General features: G+C 36.8%; 3 protein-coding genes across 7 annotated transcripts in view; 2 read left to right on the top strand and 1 right to left on the bottom strand.

Moving 5' to 3' along the window:
- LOC306863654 (uncharacterized protein) overlaps positions 1 to 11,060 on the top strand; it is a 57,850-nt gene extending 46,790 nt beyond the window's left edge. For both annotated transcript variants that reach the window (XM_079407148.1, XM_079407149.1), the window contains 3 exons: positions 8,130 to 9,293; positions 9,524 to 9,675; positions 10,916 to 11,060. In XM_079407148.1, the coding sequence (XP_079263274.1) occupies positions 8,130 to 9,293; positions 9,524 to 9,675; positions 10,916 to 11,032 (1,433 nt within the window). In that variant the 3' untranslated portion in view covers positions 11,033 to 11,060. The remainder of the gene's footprint in view (positions 1 to 8,129; positions 9,294 to 9,523; positions 9,676 to 10,915) is intronic.
- A 2,832-nt stretch (positions 11,061 to 13,892) lies between these two features.
- On the top strand, positions 13,893 to 21,625 carry LOC306863631 (protein CDV3 homolog). 4 transcript variants are annotated; one of them, XM_079407105.1, is made up of 6 exons: positions 13,893 to 13,935; positions 14,076 to 14,298; positions 17,146 to 17,222; positions 17,503 to 17,630; positions 17,722 to 17,887; positions 19,680 to 21,614. In XM_079407105.1, exons 2-6 carry the CDS (start codon positions 14,104 to 14,106, stop codon positions 19,804 to 19,806), a joined length of 693 nt encoding a protein of 230 aa, XP_079263231.1. In that variant the 5' UTR covers positions 13,893 to 13,935; positions 14,076 to 14,103; the 3' UTR covers positions 19,807 to 21,614. The 4 variants fall into 4 exon arrangements, with proteins under 4 accessions (XP_079263231.1, XP_079263232.1, XP_079263230.1 ...); XM_079407106.1 differs by having other exon boundaries at positions 14,067 to 14,298; XM_079407104.1 differs by having other exon boundaries at positions 13,893 to 14,298; positions 19,680 to 21,625.
- The window catches only part of LOC306863630 (vacuolar protein sorting-associated protein 41 homolog), a 21,808-nt gene continuing 20,549 nt past the window's right edge, over positions 21,446 to 22,704 (bottom strand). The window contains exons 28-29 of the mRNA XM_079407103.1: positions 22,156 to 22,235; positions 21,446 to 21,792 (exon numbers count right to left, since the gene is read on the bottom strand). Of these exons, the coding sequence (XP_079263229.1) occupies positions 21,712 to 21,792; positions 22,156 to 22,235 (161 nt within the window). The 3' untranslated portion in view covers positions 21,446 to 21,711. The remainder of the gene's footprint in view (positions 21,793 to 22,155; positions 22,236 to 22,704) is intronic.

Genomic DNA, 22,704 nt, shown 5'->3' with positions numbered 1-22,704 from the left:
ATTTTATATAATTTAATATACTTTTACAGAGTATTTTAACCTTACAGAGGTTAACTGATGTGGAGGATTGATGGACAATATTAAATACGTTACATGTTTCCTGTTTTGTTGGGACTTTTATGTTGAAATTCTTGTTTATTTTTTTTTTCCTGTATTAGTTTTGTGGTCATTTGTAGTTTTATGATTGTTTCCCCATGATTATCTTCCAAGGTGTTTTCTTTTTTCCTTATTAACCTGGCCTAGTAACTAATAAAGGGCAACATGTAACAATATAAATGTATAGAAATATACTTTATACAAAGATTCAAAATGAGACACACACAAATATATATATATATATATATATATATACAAAAAAATGACATTCTTTTCAGTCCTGTCAGTGTTAAGTAATAACCCAATACGATTTATATTATCCCTATTATAAATAAAAGCAAATTGAGAGATGATTTGCAGAATGTTCAGGCTGTCTTGGCCTGTTAAGCTTCATAAAGAACAAAAAGCAACATAAATGTACAAAGTAGTTCATATGACTTGTGTAATATAAATGTTGAGCACTATAATGCAAGTCGTAGATTAGCTTTGTGTCATTTGCACATGTTAAAACTTGGTGCATTGGGATGGGATCAGCTACGAAACTATAGCATCTTCTCCAATTTGTTTCACTTGTGGCAGTCGACACTATTGCAGCCTCAAACTGCAGATGCCATCTTGGCTCGTTGTCTCCAGAGGTGAGGTTATTTGTAATATTGAATGATGGATGGGAAGATAAGCTGTAAACCCATGCAATCTGTCGAGGCCATTTGAGATCTCAGTATCTGCAGCTCTAATGTGAGAGACTTGCAGGCAGTTCAAGGATCACAGTGGGCAGGATGGATCTTTCCTTGTGATTTATTAGTGTCACAGCTATGTAGGCTGCTTAAACATTCCAATGACTTTTAATTTAGAATGTTTACCGCATAAATTCCACTTCCACCATCAATTTCTCAATGAGCTAATGAATAGAGGTCAGCTTCATCATAAATCATAAAGTAATTTAAGAGTGATAATACATCCTAATACCTAGCAACCCCTACAACTTTTCCCCAGTCCTGCCCTACACATACTTTTCACCTTGCTCCGCTTTAAATACAGTTGTGGTCAGAATTATTGGCACCCTTGGTAAATATGATCAAAGAAGGCTGTGAAAATCAATCTGCATTGTTATCCCTTTTGATCTTTTATTTAACAAATTCACAAAAATCTAACCTTTCATTGGATAATAATAATTTAAAATGGGGGGAAATATCATTATGAAAGAAATGTTTTTATCTAATACACATTGGCCACAATTAACGGCACCCTTTTATTCAATACTTTTTGAATCCTCCATTTGTCAGTTTAACAGCTCTAAATTTTCTCCTATAATGCCTGATGAGGTTAGAGAACACCTGACAAGAGATCAGAGACCATTCCTTCATCCAGAATCTCTCCAGATCCTTCAGATTCCCAGCTCCATGACGGTGCTTCTTCTCTTCAGTTCACCTCACTCATTTTCTACAGGGTTCAGGTCAGAGGACTGGAATGGGCATAGCAGAAGCTTGGTTTTGTGCCCAGTGACCCATTTTTGTGTTGCTTTTGAGGTTTGTGTTTGGATTATTGTCCGGTTGGAAGATCCAAACATGGTCCATTAAGACTTCTAACAGAGTCAGTCACTTGTAGATTTTTTTTTTCTGTTGGTATTTGATAGAATCTATGATGCCATGTGTCTAAACAAGATGTCCAGGACCTCCAGAAGAAATAAAGGCCCACAACATAAAAAATACAGCAGTATATTTCATTGTACACATGGGGTACTTTTTTATCCCTGTGTCCACCAAACCCATCTTGAGTGTTTGCTGCTAAAAAGTTTTTTTTTTTTTTTCATCTTACCATAAATGTAGTGTCTGACAACTGAATATGCAGGAGATTGTTTTTGGATGAGTGAGGAGAATTATTCTTTAAGCCCTCCCTAACAATAGGTGTTGATATAGGGGCTGTTTGACAATTTTTTTAAAGGTTTTCTGACCCCAAAACTCAACCTTTCTCTACAATTCTCCAGCTGTGGTCCTTGAAGAGTCTTTGGCCACTCAAATTCTCCTCCTCACCGTGCATTAGGACGATATAGACACATGTCCTCTTCCATGCAGATTCATAACATTTTCTGTTGATTGGAAATTCTGCACATCAGAAATAAATTATTTGGTTTTTCTCATTGTGATGGATGATTAAGGGAATTTGCACTTTGTTTTCCCTCCTATGGCTGGATAATTTCATGTTCATCATCCCCCTGGAGTGCTCAAAATTGTAAATATGAATGGGAATATACTTCAGAGATATTTTACTCATAAGAATTTCTAGGGGTGCAAATAATTGTGGCCAACATTCATTGGAGAAAAACATTTATTTCATAATGAGATTTTCTCCCCACTTTTTAATTGTTTTCCTTCAATGATAGGTTAGAATTTTGTGAATTTTTTGAGTGAAAGATAAAAAGGATAAACAATGCAGATTTATTTTCACAGCCACCTTTGCTCATATTTATCAAGGGTGCCAATATTAGTGGAGGGCACTGTGTATATATATATATATATATATATATATATATATATATATATATATATATATATATATATATATATATATATAATGTTTTATATATTTTTTATTTTTTTCACTTTATAAAATGTTCCAAAATATGAAAGAACCCAAACAAAAACTATGTACTTCTGTGTCAAAGAAGAACTCCACCAGCCATCCATCTCTGAATGTTATGTTTTAAATCAGCAGATGGCAGCGCATGTAATTTTGTAATGAAAGTCATTTTTTAGCACTGAAACAGAGGAAGCAATTATTGCAAGGTTAATCATTCCATGTGCAAGCCCTAGCTTGTCAAACTAATTTATCTGCTGCAGAATAGCAAAGAACTTTTGCATATGCCTTTTCCATTTTACATTCTTCGTTTATTCATGTTCTCAGTCTTTTTATGCAGTCCTTGTGTCCCTGTCACTCTCATAAACTTTAAACACGGTGGAGGGGACAACCATTGCTGTTGTCAATGCTGTTCTCACAACAACTACATTGCTTTGTCTTGTCGCTAAAGTAGTGTATTTATAGGATAGATATAAACGATCATTCGAAGCATATTGTATGTTTTATATGCAGCGAAATAAGCATGTATTTGACCGAAATTCCAGAATTGTCAGCAAACTGCATGTATAGCGCGGTGAATGTTTATGATTGTCAACCAATGGGATGCTACATTTTATTCTTTCCACATTAAATCACTTGAATATGGCAAGCTTGTAATCACGACTTCATAAGTGGGAAATAAGACATTTCCGATAGCACGTGAAGGCAGCATTAGTTCATCAATTTTAACTAGTTTCATCTGTGCATCCTAAATACACACAATCAAATATTTTTTCTACTTTTCTACTAAATTACGTTGTGATTGTAAATAATCTCTAAAAATAAATACATTATAATAATAATAATTGTTGAAAAAATTAACTAAATTTTGTCAACACAATTTTGTTATTTATTGTAAATGACACAAATGGCACCTGAAGGACAGTTGTATTTTATGTCAACATTTATAATATAAAATAATTTTTGCAATAAATATTTAAATGGTTTACGAACATTTGAGTGTTTGTTCAGATTATTATAGTTTTCAAAATGCTATATATGGATTTTTATTTTATGATGATTTTTGATAGTTTAAGATTGAAAATCTAGGACAAAGTTAAAAAGTAACATATTTACACTATTCAAATGTTTTGGGTCTATACATTTTTTAAATAAATTAATACTGTACTTCTGAACTGTATATCATGAAAAAGCAGCACAGCCATTTTCAACATTGATATAATAAGAAATGTGTCTTAACAAATCAGCATATAATGATTTCTGCAGGATCATGTGAAACTAAAGACTGGAGTAATGGCAATAGTTAATATAGTTTGAATAAAAATCAACCTCTGAGACAGAAGTGCCTGTAGTTGAAGTAACACCCACATGCCCCTTATGGTCCAGTGCTCAACTTGCAAAGTATCCATTGTGTGTTTTCACCCAGTGCTGTGATGTATTATGTGCTGTTCTCCTCTGCCTCCCCCTCACTATTTACTGTGAGTCACAGGAGTGTGAGTCTGTCTTTGTGTGCTAGCATAAATGTCACTAGAGAGTGAGTCATTCACTGATAGATTGGAGGTAACCTTGGTAAGGCCAGTGTTTTTCAAAGCAAAAAAAATAAAAAATAGTAGTATGACAAATTCTTTGTCTTTCTTTCTCACTTCCATTCAAACACACGTACAACCACACACATACTGTACGTCACTCGTGGATTAACGTGATTTACTCAAGTTGGACATGTTCCTGGATCATCCTTTTTTGGTTTTGTACTTAACAATAGTCCTAATCTAAGACTCAGACAGAACACCCACAGACCACCCACAGGCTGTTCACTGAAGGCCTGATGTATATTGCCAACAAAAAATGCAAGAACAGCCTGAAATTGTACAGTCTGACTGGATGTTGTAACTCCATTTATGGGAGTCTGTGTACTTAAAAAGACTGCCTTAGTAGTAGTCTACCAAATCTTTGAAGGTATAGAGCAAACATTTATATTTATATCAGTCAAATGGTTATCAGTCAAATAATTATTACTTTTGGATAGATAGAAATTCTGTATAATCCTATGAAATACAGGCTAGTATGCTAGTAGCCTATGCAATTCCATGTTGCAGAAATAGAAAGAATAGCATTGTAGTATGATATATGCTATGCTAGAATGATATTCCATATGGCAGAAATAGTAAAATTAGCATGCTTGTATGCTGCATATGGTAGTACATATGCTATGTTTTGCTATATGTATATGCTATACTATTCCATATAGTAGAAATAGTGAGAGTAGTATGCAACACCGTATTCATGATGTTATGTTATACTATTCCATAGTATACACAGAAATAATAAGAGTAGAATGCTAATATGCTACATAGGCTTATGCTATATTCTACTAAAAACATCATATGCTGGTAAGGTATGTTTTGAAGCATGGGAGCTGGTTTAAGCTGGTCCTTAGTTGGTCATGAGCTGGTTTAAGATGGAACTAGTTGCTTAGGACCAGCACACAACTAGCTTAAACCAGCTCAAACAAGCTGCCATGCTTCATAACATACCTTACCGGCATATGCTGCGTTATCAACAGGGTAGTCATCATCTAAATAATTAATTCATTAACATAGTACAAAACCAGAGGGAGACATTAAAATACCAAGACACCAAAAACTCAATACAAATTACTAGGGGATGTTTCCTGATGGGACATAAAAGCCATTTCCACACTTTTAATATTTTTGATATGATAAATTCTAAAACATGACTGTGCTAATAGGACAGCAGTGTGTTTACATTGGAACAGGGCGCTCATGTTCAGACGAATTCAGTGGCTGTGTGAACCTTCAGATCCATGGCTTGTTAAACGCTCTGGGAGTCTGTTGAGGATGTGTGCTGAGGGGAGAGAGCTAAGAGCCTGTGTCTGATCTAAACGCGGCACTTTGTTGTGAAATAAGCAACGATTCATGTTTTATTTACAGGGTGGTGATTTATTAATGCTGTGTTGGATTGGTGAGGCCGGATGTTAGATGTAATTCCTTTTGATTCCAATAAAAACAGGACACGGCAAATACTGTCAACGCTTATGGACTGCAGTAGTGAATGTTGAAATCAGCATGGTCATATTGTCATCTTAGCCATGTAGATTTCTAGCATGGGCATATTCGTATTTGATATGGTAATCTGGAATTAGCATTAGCACTTGAATGAAGCACTGTTTATCTCTCTTCACTGCTTACTCAGCATGGGCAACTTTTGATAGGTAGGAAACTTATCATTCACTAAACATTTACTCAAAAAATGTGCTGTCTTCTTGTTGATCAATGCAGCAGGGAAATTGTATAAGAGAAGTTTGTTTCAATTGTTAAACTCATTGTATAGCCTTTTGCTCATAAGTATATGCAAAATTTTCATTTTGCTAGTTAGCATTGTCAAGTAAGCCCCTGCTAGAAGGTGCTGTACACCTTGTGTGTGATATACTGTATATAGATTTTTTTGTATTAATATTACAAAAAATACTACTAATATTAGTAGTAGCAGAATAGTAATAATAATAATAATAAATATAGCTGCAAGTAGTAATTACGGGGACAAGCACTAAAGAAGCAAGCATCAGACCACCTACAGCAATGTGTAATTAAAACATTTTAAGATAATTTAAGTCATAATGGCTGAAAAATCATAAATACAACCACTAGTAATTTGATTAACTGACTTATCACTTTTGACCAACAGGTGGCGCTATTATCAACAAGGCACACACAAGGTTTGGTGTCATTTTGTCAAAGTTTTGCAGAGATGCAGTTTGGCACCTTGCAAGCAAATTCGTTGATGCGTTAAAACGAAAACCGTTCCGTATATCCATAACTTTTGGTCAGCATATTCTGAAGATCTGAGTCAAATTTGGTGAAAATCGGACCAACGGTCTAGTAGGAGTTCGAAAAAGTAGGTTTTCAACATAAATCAAAATGGCGGACAGGAAGTTCATCCAATTATGGCATAATTGGTATCTATGTTCTTGGCATGGTCCAAGGAAAATAGCAACACAAGTCTCATTACAATAGGCTAATGTAAACAAAAGTTTTTAGAAATGTCATTATACATTTTGACCACAAGGTGGTGCTGCCCCAAAGGTTTTGAGGACCATCAGGGCATGGTGTTGAAGATGCATACCGAGTTTCGTAACGATACGTCCATACGTTCATTGAATACAGCAACAAAAGGGGGCAAGGCCATATTTGCTGCTTTAGAGAAGAGGAAGAGTTATTGCCATGCTGTCAAAACTAGGGGTGCACGAAAAATCTGTTCATATATGAATCGCGATTCTGTCTTCTAAGGATTCTAATGGATTCACAAGTTTCAGAATCAATGTTCTACCACGGTTTCCGTGGTAGCGCGCAATAATTTCTGCCAAACACTTCTTACTGTTACAAAGTAAACAATTACTTTGCTACAATGCAATCATGTATTATGCTGTATTAAAGCCTTAATCAGGATACAACTGTATATTAGAAGCTAAGCAGTAGCATTTACAAATAACAGCATATCTAAATGTATGAGACAACAAACAAAACATACCATTCTGAAACGTCCTGTAAGAGCTGTGCTGGCACAGGTTCTGCACGATCCTTTTCACTAATATTCTCTGGGTCTCAATCAGGATCAAACTGATAAGCAATATTGATAACGCCATTGTTTACAATACAACACTGGAGCGCATTGTGAGGTGAGGGGCGTGACGTTTCTGCACATGCACATGGCAGTTTAGCAGGTACGAAATTCTGCAAAATTGGCGGTAAAAAAGGGCTTTACGGCAGCAACAAATGCACAGTTGTGCACTGTAAATGTACAGCAGTGGTGTCGTTTTTCTTTCAGTGTGGCTTCAGAGTGATTAGTGTTGATCTCATTTAAATTCGTATTACTGGATAAAACATTAAGGTTCAGTGCATAAAGCGTGAAAAATTTCACATAACCATTGTCAAATTTTGAACAGCTACAACAATGATAATTGCTCAGTAGCTGGTAGCCTACAGAACTGACTCAGATCTCTCCATGTCTTGATACTGTTTGTGATGATGTTCTCTCATCTCTCACCGCCTTTCGCCTTCTAAGAGCTGAATCTTGGTTTCTATAGCAACTAAAATGGCATGCATATGAAACAATGACCTCACTCTGATCATCAGGTGTCTTAGAAGGTAGTTGTATGTTTTTTGTGTATTAAGTGGTGCACCATTTTGAACCATAAGACAGGGCCCGTCCACATTTGATGTCATTAAGATGCAGTAGTAACATTACCAGCATTCATTAAATCTCATCAGACTCCAATCAAGCTTGTTACTTGACAGATCTCTGAATGGTTCTGTAAGAAACTCATTATAGACTAAATAAAGCTTGAAGTAAAAGTTTCCTTGGTGCTGTATGTGCGGTGAGACATTTTAAATAAATGCATTATGTCTGCATTCTTCTCATGGCCTGTTTTTCATTCTCAGGTGTTCTGCTGATTCTGTCTGTGCCAGTTGGGCTGGTGTTCTCCACAGAGGAGCTTCAACCCAGCCAAACCCCTCGGGATTTTGTCTCGATGTCAACGAGCAGCAGCACTCTCACCACCCTCTCACCGGGGCCCTTGAGCTGGCAGGAGGGTTCCAGGACTGGGGATCTGCACATCCAGTCACTGGCCTCTCTAGAAGCCATCAGTAGACCCACTACTGTCCACTCATTCCAGACACCGAAGAACACTGTACTATCTGCCATAATTCAAACAACAACAGTAGGGGTGCATCCTTTTGGTTCCAGGGATCGGGCACTACCTAGAGTCCCTCTTCCAGAAGCAGAAGCATCCCAACTGACCTCTAGAAGTATGGTCAATAGAACAAACTCTGGGTTCTTCACCACTAAAACACAAGACCAGAACTTTAGTACTAATACCGACAAGCCGAGTACAATCAGTAGAAAGCCAGTGAACCAAGCCACAAATTCTGGCTCGGGTCATTCTTTTCTCTCAGGGACTGAAAGTGATGTGGCCCCTGGTGCCAAGGACCTTTCGGGGACCACAGACACTGGAGAGATGAAAGGGAAGGAGCCCATTCAACATCCACCATCACCTTCATTGTCTTCAAACTTCAAAACTCACAAAGGGCAGAGCACGGATAAGGAGGCGTCACACCACACCATTACATTGCGCGACGTGTCTTCAATGGAGAAACCCACTCTCCCACTGGAAACGGTGGGAAGAGCTTCGGCACAAACTGGCATCCAGTCTCCTCCCCCAGCTCTAGCCCTGCCTTCTAACCATGTTACAACATCCAATCCCACTTCTTTAGCAGAGAGCGGAACCTTTATGGAAATCCAAGGTGGTGGAACAACCAATATGACCAATGATTCTCTTGTCTCTTTAAATAATGCCACAGATGTTATCAACAGCACTGACGCCTCATGGCCTGCAGCGAATGATTCAAACATCTCAGAGGCACCCTCCACAGCTAGTGGGAGCTTCATGAACAGGCAGGTCCCAGCCACCACGCAAGGCCCATGGCGGTCTGGGAACCAGTCGGGTCCTGCACTGGGTCCTCCTCACGAAAAAAACACCATCTGCCTGGACAAAATGGACATTGTGTGGTTGGTTCTTGCCATTAGCGTGCCTGTCTCCTCATGCTGTGAGTAACCAATATCACACTTCCTCCAGCTTTCGAAACTTGTACTTTGTCATCAGCACTGACAGGAACTTTTCCAAAGACACAAGATAACATAATATTCCCTTTGTGGCTTAGTGGCTTTTGCTTACAACTTTCTGAAATTCATCATACAAAATTCAGATGAATGTGGTCTTAAGGCTAAAATGAAGAAGAGTTAGATATAGAATATTAATATGTCTTCTTTTCTTCAGCCGTGCTGCTTACCGTATGCTGTATGAGGAAAAAGAAGAAGTCTGCAACTCAGGAGAACAACTTGAGCTACTGGAATGATGCCATCACCATGGATTACTTCACCCGCTATGCTGTGGAGCTCCCACGCGAGATACAATCACTGGAGACTGAGGTATTGTCAGAGACCTGGAAGCCACTCTCCATAATGTTTCCTACATTTCTGTGTGCTCCAACCTGCTGAGCCATGTTGCTTCAAGTGGTTGAAATTAGTTCGAAGCCAGCTCGTAACATTTTTTGATCCTTGATTCTCCCTCTTTTCTCCACCATTCTACCCTTTAAATGTGCAGAGAAGGACAACAATAGCTGAAAAATGTTTGTTAGAGATTTTTTTTAGCAGTTTTGAGTTATATTCTTCACAATTCATAGTAATTAACTACTTTGATGCTTTTATGAACAGAAAAGGCTTTGCTGTTCATATGATTTACTCTACGAATCGTTAACTGAATAAGATATCTGGCCGAATGGCACAAATATAGATATACATAGCTTTTTCATTGCTGGGGTATCATTATGAAATGAACAGTAATTGTTGCAATTAAGACAATGTGCTTGACAAAAATCACTTAATGGTACCATTCACATTATATATCGCCACCCGGTGCTCAGAGACCATACTTCTCTCTTTCTCACTAGTCTTCTAGTCTTTTCAGTTAACATCAACCATTCATTGACATTTTCCATTTCAACCTCTGCATGCTTCTTTTTCCCACATTTTTCTTCTTTCTTGCTGACCATTTCTGACAGGAGTGTGATTATGATGATGATGACGATGACGAAGAAGAGGAATCATGTTTGGGATGCCGGTGACCCACAGGTCTTCAAATCACCCTTTTAGAGAAGCAAGAGAGACAACACATTCCCTTCCTTTATTTATCCTCAGTTTTCATCCTTGTAATTGTTTTCAGTTGACTATTTTCTCTTGCTAACACTTTCTTTTTTTTGTAGTGTACAAGTTTTTAGATAGATAGATGTCTGGAAAGTCGGACAGATGGATTCATTTTGATGTCTGAACAAGAATTCCCATTTAATATGTGTTACCAAACACAAAACATCTTTTAGAATCTAGAGCCTTATAATTAGTTGTCTTCCTGCACAGGTGCAATTTACCCTGCTTCTTCCTTCATTTCCTCCCATTCATTTCATACACCAGTCTCCATGGTGATGGAGCTCAATCACTACACCACAGAAATGCACATTTGTTCTATAAGAACATAGATCCTGAGAAGAATACCTGTTCCTTTCACCTTAACTGTATTTAGTTTTGTAGGATCTGACACCCTTAAGTGATTAGCCTTTAGTTAGTATGAAAGCAAGTAAATGTGCTAATGTTCTTATGTTTCTTTGCGTTTCAGGAACAAGAGACGTGTCTGCCCCCTAATGGTGACTACAGTGACAGTGGGGTGGTTCTGGTTAACCCCTTTTGCCAAGAGACTCTCTTTATCAACAGAGACAAGGCTTCTGATATCTAAACACACTATATTAAAAGGAGACAAAATCTTTGAGGATTTTCCAGTCCCTCTTATTTGCTCGCATTTTTTAAGAATATATATATATATATATATATATATATATATATATATATATATATATATATATATATATATATATAAATATATATACATATATGTGGTGAACCTTCAGAGACTGCGGTTTATATATGAAACTGGTTTCAAGGAGCTGAAAGAATATTACAAAACAGAACAAATGATATTTACTATGAGGGGGAGCCCCTGCATATTTTTCTGATGTGGATTTTCTACAGACGCTTCATTGTGATAAGGGTTTTTATGTCTTTTTTGAATAAAAACAATACGTGTGGTTGCTCTTATGTTCCAGTGGCTTTGGTGATGCAGAGTGCTGAGAAACATGGCGCGTGGTGTAAGGATGCTTGTGTGACGTTACCCAAAACACTTAATATGATTACTTAAAAAAGCCTGCCGCACTTGAATTCTGTATGTAAGGGGATGCAGGGGTAAAGGGCATTGATTCTGGAACGCTTCTGGAATGGGTCCAGTGGGTACTGCAGCAACCCTCGCTTCCCTCGTGGAGGAACTTGAGTTGATTGCCTGTTTGCATTTGATGGAGGATGAATCATGACTTTCTGAGATGGTTTGTCCCCAGTTGAGTCACCAGCCAAAAGACAAAACGACAATTGTCCCATTCCTTAGATGTTCGAGATGTTTTCATGTGCGTATATGTCTTGTTGCATGCATCTTTTCTGATTTGAGGTGTATGTGTGTCTGTAGACTAGATGCCAAACAGGATTTGGTTTCTATCAAGATTTCGTTGTTAAAAACACCCTAAAATTCCATTTGCGTTGACACAGTTGCACAAGCAAGTAGAAAAATGCTTAAATGCCAATGAAATGCCTCATACAAAGCCCTTTGTATGGTAATGTTACTGTGCTCCACATTTCACTTCATATCTGTTCATGTTGTACGTGTTTGTGTTCAACTTCCATAAGCAGGGCTAAGCATTATACTGTATAGTGGAAATGCATTCTGTTTTTTTAAGTTGTTTTTTTATTAAACCTCTATATTTGTTTATTCGCTATGACATGCTCTGATGAAAATGGCACTATTATTGCTTAACAGATTGGCTAGATCTATCTATATATATTATTATTATTTTTATTTTTTTTGGTTAGAAGACATGTTTTTCTTAGTGAAGGGTGAATGAATGTGCTTGTATGTCTATCTCTGTCCCTTGTGTGAACATTGACGAGAATAAATGAGACCAAAATTAATTTCTCTTTGATTCTCAGTGCTTACTGCTGTATTGTACAGTTTTTTAGATGGATGTCAATGATATCACTGGATGTAATAGAGTGTAATTGTTAGATATAAATACATACAGAGAACCTATTTTATTTTATACTTTCTTTGAACACGTCACTGAGGTTGGTAACATTTTAAGACCATATCATCATTTTTTTTTCCCAGTATGCTTAGCAGATTTTGTATAAATATTGTTTTAAATGAATTTGTAGATTGATGTTTTCCTTTTATTCTTTTTTCAATGTTTCCGTCCATTTATTTTGTGCTGGCATGAGTTTTAGATAGGTAAGGAGAGGGAGGTAATTGCTCAGCTGACAGAAAAAAACATCACTCTTGCATATTATGAATCATGTCTGATCTTTTGTAGCACATAAACTGTACTTTTTACTGCTGAGCAATACAAATAAAACCGCTTTGAAGACTTCTTCAGTCTGTAGTTGATTTTTGTCAATATTTAAAGCAAAGCCTGTTAAAAAAAAAGCAAAGTGGAGCACAAATGCCAATGTTTCCCCCTGATTTAAATGGGTCAAAGGTTTCTGGAATCTTCCCTGTTTGCTCTGTATGCTGAATGAAGCTTTTCTATTCAAAAGCTGTTCGATGTGACACACAACTGGGACGTTCATTCATTCACCACCTCTCAAAAGGCAACAGATGTTTGTGGTCTTTTTATAAACCCTCTCAATCACATTGCTGCATGCTATATGCAGTTAGGTGTTCTAGTGTTTGTTTATAGTGTGAGTTATTTGAGAGATAGGCCTACTAAAACAATACTATAATACAATTTTAGGCCTATAAAATGTTATGCTGTCTGTGTGTGCTCCACCTTAAAAATAAAAAAATTAAATTAAAATTAAATCCTATGCTACACAGCAAAACATTATCTTTCCAATTGTATTTCATCTTAACAACATCCTTTTCAGTCCCTTTTTCTTATAAAGGGCCCTAATCAGGGCACTGAGGGGCCTACTACTACCCTTAATATTGAGTTATTTAATGGCAGATTCTTGAAAAATTATATAAAATATTACATACAATATTTGCTATTTTGTGTTAATGACCAGACAAGTACTTTATATCATGTTTTTATTTATATTTCTATTGTTTCTATATGTAAAATGTCGTTTAAAACAATAATTATTAACATTATTCCTGCAACTCTGCCTCTTTGCGGTTTTCAGCACAGCTGCATATCTAAATTTATCAGTAGAAATAAGTTTTCTTTCATTTGTTGGCTAAATAACTCCACACGTGTGGTATAACTACTAACAACGAATTGCAGAACAAAATTGCACAATCTGGCAAAATCACTCTGCAGAATCCACACCCTGCGATGGGATTGGTCGAAAACTAACATTGTCGCTCAGCGATTGGTCGAAAACTAACATTATCGCTCAGCGATTGGTCGAAAACTAACATTGTCGCTCAGCGATTGGTCGAAAACTAACATTGTCGCTCAGCGATTGGTCGAAAACTAACATTGTCGCTCAGCGATTGGATAGCAGAACTGTCAATCACAAAGTCGCTTTAGCATCCGGGTCAGATCGGAAGCAACACTATCCGGTGCATTGGGCGAGTGTGTGTCACACTTTCAGCTGGTGAGTCTGTCATGCTGCTCTCAGCACACCTTTAACCTGCGGATACACATGAAACATACGGGTTACTTGTCAGACACGCACGCAAGAGCTCGTTTGCTGTCGCCTCATACACTGATCTGATCATTTCTAAGTTTTTTTAGTGTTTAGTGGAGGAAATTTGTGGATAAGATGGCGGATGTGGCTCCGGCCGGCGTGGAGAAGAGTCTGGATGACTTCTTCGCGAAGCGCGACAAGAAGAAAAAGAAGGAGAAGGGAAAGGGAAAGGAGCAGGTGACCGGAGGAGCCGCAATGGTAGTGAAAAAGACGAAAAGGGAGAAGGAGAAGTCGACGAAGAGTGAGAATCAGGACGCGCAGATGGAAAAGGTAATGCACAGTCAAACAACGCACTCGGGCTGTGTCACAAAACCTAGCGAGCTGACTATCTAGACAGCGTTTGTAGGCGCCAAGGGCGCGTGGACGTTCTAAATGCGCAACGTGGTCTAAGCAGGCAGTTCACTCGGTTTTGTGATACAAGCAAATAACAACACTAATAAAAGGTTAAATTATCTTCATAAATATATTGTGATGTAGCAATCATCTGTTTGTTTCTGACAGCTGCTACGTTACTTAAATTGATAGGTATTTTTAAAATCAAATGGTCATAATGTAACGTTAACGTTACTCGCCCTGCCTGACTTTCTTTCCTCTAGAAAATCATTGAAAATTGGCAGAACATTAGATATTGACAGACCTATGTCTTTGTTTACTTGTATCCCCCCCCCCATACACTTAAAGTGAGCAGTGAATTTTGCATTTCATATGGCAATGGAGCAACATAAGTGTGTGTAAACGATGACAGAATTGTAATTTTTGTGTGAACCATGCATTAAATAGAAGTAGCATTTGGTCGTGACACATGTTGGGTGATGGGACATCATACTGGCATTCCTTACTTCCAGCAGGGGTTTTATAACTGTGTCCTGCACCTCCACCATATGCTTGTTTCTCTTGTGAGACAGACAGTACAGTCGTAATGTGCTAATGAATGCAAGTTTTGTATGATGAATGTACTTTTACAGTCACATCAGGTCCTGCTCGTTGAATCAGTTCGCCTAATTATGCTGAAAAAAAAAACCTCAGTGTTTTGGATGCACCGATAAAAAGGAGCCGAATTGCATATAATGCTTAGACTTGTCTGAAAAGTCAGTTACAAAGATAGATTAGTCTAATTTGAATCAGATTATCTTTTGGCAAACCGCTAGTTTGGTCAAACTAGTTTTTTAGAGACCGGTTTAACATAGCAGTGGTTATGGTTATGCAACTGGCCCCAGACTTATATGATAAAGTATGCAAGACTTCGCCAGTCATTTAGGCCTAGTCCTTTTATAGGACACCGTGTCCCTGCAAGCTCATGTTCATCTGCCTCCAAATGAAATCAGCAACTGATCGACAGAACTAAGCCCTACATGTTTTCTTTGATAACGTTTCATTCAGGAATACTTTTTTGCGACTTTAACAAACTGCATGGTCGCTTAATTACATGCATCCTGTAACCTTAAAATAGCGCATTAATCATATTGTTACAGATAAGGTGCAAAAAAGCCTATCACTATTAAGGGGCGTGTCCACTCCTGATGTGGGCGGTGCCTATGTTGCATAGCATGTTTATGAATTTAGGGGCGGAGCTATCAAGATAGGGCTAGGTTTTGTTTCGCTGATTTCATATATAAACAGTGTTTCTCAGAAATCTTTTACTGCACCTTTAACATCCTCATACACACACTACACATTTCAGTTTATTTACTTTAAGCAACTTAATATTTTGTACCATATTGGAAAGAAAAAAGCTGCTGATCAGTAATGGGTTTTCATGCGCTAATGTTTTTGCATAATGATGCATTAATGTCCAAATATGTCTTTATAAAAGTATTTGTATTATATAAATATTTTTCATCAAATATATTCATCGATATTGATCATTAATCACTCTAAACATCTCTACTTAACTGTCGGTCTCACATATCCACCTTTTTTTTTTTTTTATAATTCTGTAGCTAAATTAATTCTGAACTAAATCCTGCTCTAAAGCACAATGGGTTATAGACAATGTTAGCATTGATCTGCACCAGAAATGATGGTTAGACAATTAATCGAAATAAAACCAAAATCACAATATGGCTTATTGCAGTTATTGAATCACAAATGCTGTTGTTTAATTCAATTCACTGCATGCTTCAGAGTGAAACACGGCACTGTGTTATTTTACACAAACCAGCTCACAAACAGGACTGTTGAATGAGCTGATTTGAGAGCATTTGAGTTTACATAAGATGTGGCTTATGGAGGGAAAGATAAACAGAATGGTAAATGTTAAAAATATTAGTGTTGTTTAACATTTAACATTAACATGTTTTTAAGAACTGAATCATGGCTTCAACATACATAAAATGTAATAAACAACAATATGTTCCTTCATGTAGCTTAATGCACACTCTTATATATTCAGATGTGATTTAATTCATTACTTGAGACACAGCCTCCACTAAAATTATGTGCCTACAGGCCAATTTACAGACATTTACCTACTGTTTTCAATATGATTAAACTTGTACAAAAAAACAATACAAAACTGTATTAGTTAGCAAGTTAGATTTCTATAGTAATACAATGTTGAAATGTATTCCTAACTAATCTAGAAAATGAAGTTCTATGAAAATATTTAGATGGAGCTGAAAACCTACGCAGTTGTTGTTCTGTTGTTCTTGTTCACAAAAGGGGAAAAAGACTTGATTTGAGACATGTATTAAGTGTTTGTTTTAGATGTGAAACTAACTGCTGTGCTGTTTCTGAAAGTTGGTTACTGTGTGAAATGTAAAAAAAAAAAGACCTAAATATTGAGAAATGAGTCCTAGTGATTTTTTTATTTGTTAGTTTTGTCCTTTCATATTTAGTCTTTTTTTCCCCCAGAAAGTAAAATGCTTTTAACCTCCCCTGCTGTACATTATGGAGGTTTCTTTTACATCTTGCATTACACAAGTTCTTTTATAAATTACATTTATAATCTACGCTTAGGAACCAAATGCTGTGACTGACTCCACTGTAGTTCCAGAAATATGTAGTTAATATATAGTATAGACATTAACTTGCTTCTTGTACTGTCTGAAATTCTCTAAAAATTAGTTAATTGAACTCTATATAAGCGTCACCTCTGTTCTTAAACTGTCACTCCAGGAGGATGAGGAATGGAAGGACTTTGAGCAGAAGGAGGTGGACTACACCGGACTCCGACTCCAGGCCATGCAGATGAGGTGTGAAACACAAACAGTTGGCGTCTAATGAATTTGATGCTACTGGGGTCTGTTTTTCGTACGTGGATTACCCAGTTAACTGGATTTTATTGTTAACGATTTGACATTATCCAGGATTGTTAGGTTTTTCGAAGCTGCTGTCTTAAAAGGGTTACAAATTTTATTCATATTAGAACTTTTATGCCATTTAACTGGCTTGTCATAGCACTTTAAATGTATTTGTTTTCATGCACGTTACAGCGCATCTCTTGAAGTACTCAATTTTATGTTTGTCTGACAGTGATGAGAAGGAGGAGGAAGAGTACGAGAAGGAGGAAGTGGGTGAGGATGGTGAGATTATCCTGGTCACTGGTGATAAAGTCTCTGGACCCTGGAATAAATCAAGCGCCCCCCCTTCAGCTGCTCCGGGTGAGTCGGCAGTGTTAGTATAAATAGCCAACTAATGGTAGTATTAGTTGAGATTAGTTTTTAAACACTAATCTGCCTCATTTCCTGTTAGTAGAGGAAGTTGAGGTTCCTGAGCCCAAAGCACCTGGCGTGTATCGTCCCCCAGGGGCCCGGTTAACCTCTACTAAGAAAGGCCCAACTCAAGGGCCTCCAGAAATCTTCAACGACACCCAGTTCCCCTCTCTCCTCTCCACCGCCAGACACGTGGAGACTCGCAAGTAAGTGACTGAGCTCTTCTAAAAGTCTGTATTCTGTTCATTGCTTAATCAGATGTACCTTTAGCTTCCTTCCTCGTTTTTCCTCATACACAGAGTATGTTAGAAATGCCATACGGATGTGCTGCGATTTCCGCAGTAGTTTAACTGTGCAGATTGTCTCTGTGCATGGAATAGTGTTTTGTTTACTAAAATAATTAAAAATGAATTTTGTGAATAGAAATTAAGCGTAAATATGAAAGGAGAAAAACTTAAATGTAATGTAAAAATGTTGCCTTGACAGCTAACTGAAATAAAAACATAAAAAACCTAATATAAATGACAAAATTATTAAAACCTAAACAAAAAAGCTGATTCAAAATAATAAGTACTATAATAGTACACACATAATACTAAATAACCAAACTGCCAAAATGTGCATTATAAAATTGATAGTTCTGAAATTTCTGATTGGATGAGCCATTTTAGTGTTATGCGTTTAATACAGGAGTGAAAAAAGTAAAATATTGTTTAATATGCCATTTTTCAAAATGTAAAATTATATTTAGATTTTGAGTCTTTAAAATGTGTATTTAGTAAAAAATGTATGTTGGTGTAGTTTTAGTTTCCCCAGTTATGTTAGATTTAATTGTAATTAATAAAATGAATAAAAGTTTATCTAGTTTTCATAAGGAAGATAACACGAAGCAGAGAAACTAATTCCAAATTTATTCACACATTGTCTGCGAGTAACCTACCATTTGAAACACTTATTTTTGCATTCTATTTGAAATACTTGTTTAAGATGCATCCATGCAGACCGTGAAGGTTTTGACATAATGAAATAAATGTCAAATGCTAATTTCTAATAAAATCAAATTTATATCAAGCACATCAAGGTCAGCTCAGTAGAGCCGTTTAGGTGCAGTTGTGCGTGCAGTGAAGAGAGCAGAGAGCTGCACGCTCAATGAAAAACAATTGGATTCTCAAAAATTAGTGAAGTTTACGGGTCCTTAAAATCTTAAATGGTACAAGATATTCTTAGTTATGATTTCAGGAGGTCCTCAATTTGGGGACTGAATGTAACGATTAAACTTCAAATGGCTATTATTTCATTGAATAATATATGAACGCTACACGTTTCAAATTTAGCTTCTGCTTTGTATACTGTCCTTACCGGGGAAAACTCTATATTTCTGCCGTTCCAAAAGCGCCACCTGCTGGCAGTGTTTGAATTTACATTTTCATTAAGCCCTGCTGTTTTTGTTCAGACCGACCAATGTGAAAATCAACCAATGTGAGTTGTAAATGTGAGCTAGTGGATCGTCAAGAAGATAATGCATTATAAAAATTTAAACAATTAAGACCGTAAGATATATTTGTTATTTAAACAATTATCAAAGAATTATATGAATTTAATAGAAATAATACGTTTGACTCTTAAAAAATGGTTTAAAGACTGAAATGTAAAGTTTATCATTTTATAGAACTTTGTTTTTGTGAAATCTTGTATCTGAACTCTTAATCATGCTTTTTGCAGTCATTTTTATTTTATTTGTGCAGGTATTAAAAAAGGTCTTAAAGTCTTAAATCTAAGATTTAATATCCTGCCGATACCCTGGTCTGGTAAAAACCATCAATTCATGTTTTTAGGTATATAATTGTCCAGACCTCAGCTGGTGAGGAGGGTTCATTACTGGACCTCATGCAATTTTAATTGAAGACCCCTGGTTTAAAATATATACATACTATACAGTTGCTAGTATTCCATTTTGAGTTTAACCAATCCTGCATACCGGTGCATTTTTTGTTGTAGGGACAGAGAGATGGAGAAGACCTTCGAGGTGGTCAAGCACAAGAGCCGGGTCAGAGAAGGGGAAGGCCCGGGCTCTATGCAGCAACTTCAGTTAGATAATCAGTATGCCATCCTGGGGGACAAATAAAAGCCATCCCCCCTCCCCCCCAAGCCTACCGCCAATGGTACAGTAAGACATGTAGGGGGAAAATGTCCTGCAGCTGTCTGATGCAGTCCTGACCGAGCTGGAGATGTCTGTGCCCATTTACACACACACACACACACACACTCACTCTTGCACACAATGATACGCAAACATCCCATTAGACCCCTGTCAAGCAACACCCAGAATTGAACATATTTTGACACATTTAGCCATCAAAATCCTCTCATATACACACACGGACACGGCTGGTAAAGGCCCTCCCTTATCAACTGCATTCAAACGGGCTGCAGCAACAGGAACTGACTGAAATTTCAAATTCTGCTTTATACGACACCGTTCACCAAGATGAATGGCACTGCATCAAACGAACAAGGCGCCAAATGTTTATTACGGTGGATTTCCTCATGGGGTTGGTTGGCCGGCAGAGCCACTGGACATCGGCCAACCCTGAGAAAATGAGAAAAGCCACTTTGAGAATGGAGTTCAAGACATTGGGTGAGAATTAAAAAAAAAAAAAAAAAAAAAAAAAAAACACTGCTGAGGGTTTTTTTTTTTTCTTTGCTACATCAATATAGCTCCCAAACCATTGGATTTTTTTTTCCTTACATCGTGATGACAGAAAGCTGGGAGTTTTTGGTTTGGGCACTAGAGAGTGGAGACTACCTCAGTTACATATCTGTGGTTACAATGTCGACCAGGTCCTGGGCTCTGATTGGCTGCAGGAATTAACACTAGTCCGGCCAAAGAGGAGCAGCTCAACATTTTAAATGTAAACTTGAAAATTCTATTTTCTTCCCTCCCCATTTTGCAAGATCTGTCAACAGAGGCATTAAGTCTTCAAATTTATTTTAAAGTGGCCTTACTGTGGGGAAAAAAATATGAAAGTGATGGGAGAGAAATATATATTTAGAGAAAGTGTTAAAATAGCATTCTGGAAGGCACTTCCTGGTCGTTTTGCAGGTAAAGCCTGCTTGATTAGATTCTTACCACTCTGAGGAGTAAAAACCACCTCTGTAACCCTCTGTGAGAATGTAGTTCTGCGCTAGTTTGTCAACATATTGCGAATAATGGATTTTCTCTAACAATGTCCCTTTAACCCTTTCATCCATGTTCCTCTCATTTTATTTGATTCCATAATTGACAAACCATTATTAAAGCTTAACCTTTCTAATCTCATATCATGTTTGTGGTTTGATGTGTATTTTTGTAGCTGCGGCCTGTAGAAGGTGCTGCAGTCATTTTGAATAGTTGGCCATGGCCAATGAGTTCCAGCTTATGTAGATGAGATTTTGTTTACAATGTTAAACTTTACACATTTAGTTAGCAAATAACAATCTAGCTATTCTGTTTGTACTATAAAACTCAAGACTCACTGTTTTTTTTTTGACTGAACAAAAACTGCTGGGCTGTTTGTTTATGGTCTTCTTCGAGCAGTTGAGGGTGGTGTACTAAACTATGGTTTTGTGGAAATACGTTTAGCTGAATTTTGCCGTATGATTGCAGAATATGACTTCTCAGTTAAGTTTAGCCTTACAAAAACTGATATACATTTTGCATTCACCTGAATGACACTGAAACATTTTCCAGATGGTGTCTGTTCATACAAACCTTTCAAAAATATAACAATTAGTAATCAATTTCTTTAATGAAAAGAAAGATTTGAGGAAAAAAAGTGACAATGCACTGCATTCTACATTTTGTTTGGAACATTGTAGTAACAGACTTCAACAGATTATATGAGTGCTTTTATGAAACAATCTAGCAATCACAAGCTTGCATTAATAAATACTGTTATTAAAGGAAAATTATTTTATGATCATTTCATTTGTAATAAGTTCTAATGAGTGAGTGGTAATTGTATAACTGTTATTATACTAGTAAGAATGATTATTTCTTCATCTCCAGTATGCCACTGCCTGGTCCTCTCCGCTTTGCACTGCAGATGTTGCAATACTGTATTCCTGGGCCCTGTCAAAGGACATCAAATGCAAAACGTTAATAATATAAACATTTCTCAAAATAAACATTTATCCTTTTCTAAAATAAAAGGTCAAAGTTTGAATGCAGCAGGCTGGTTCAAATGTGAAGCGTGTCATTTCTGCATCTATAAATGCCATTGGTTGAGCCGTTATCACTGGTCAGAATGCTAGCACAATGTCCGAATAATGCAACTTGTCTTAGAAATACAAAATACAAACATGTTCTAATTGCTTCTGCATATTAAGTTGGATTACAAAAAATACTTCACCTTTAAAGAAAAAGCAGATATATATATATATATATATATATATATATATATATATATATATATAATGATTACAGAAGACTTACGTTCCCAGGGGACGGCAGACACTCCTTGTGGAACATGTGTCTGCAGTGAAACACCACCACACCGAATGCTTGAGCCGTGTCTTAGAGTTTGAATTAAGTGAAAAATTAAGAATTACAAGATATTGTATGTAGAAAATGCATAAATATAACCCAAAACATAATCGATTTTCACACAAGAAACCCAATTAAACAAACGAGAGAATTTTTCTTTGTCATTTATTTATTCAGGAAAATGATCCAATATTTCATATCTGTGAGTGGCAAAAGTATGTGAATCTCTAGAAGTAACAGTTGATTTGAAGGTGAAATTAGAGTCCATCTGTTCAGAGGTGTTTTCAATCAGTGCAATGACTATCAGGTGTCAGTACATGCCCTGCTTTATTCAAAGAACAGAGATCTATCAAAGTCATGTTTGTGGAAGTGAATCATGGCACGAGATTACGGACGAGTTTTATGTTGCTCATCATGCTAGAAAAGGTTACAAAAACCATCTCTAAAGAGTTTGGACTCCACAAATCAACAGATTGTGTACAAATGGAGGAAATTCAA

The sequence above is a fragment of the Barbus barbus genome, assembly GCF_936440315.1.
Source record: "Barbus barbus genome assembly, chromosome: 44".
NCBI classification, from domain to species: domain Eukaryota; kingdom Metazoa; phylum Chordata; class Actinopteri; order Cypriniformes; family Cyprinidae; genus Barbus; species Barbus barbus.
This window is presented reverse-complemented; position numbering and strand designations above follow the sequence as displayed.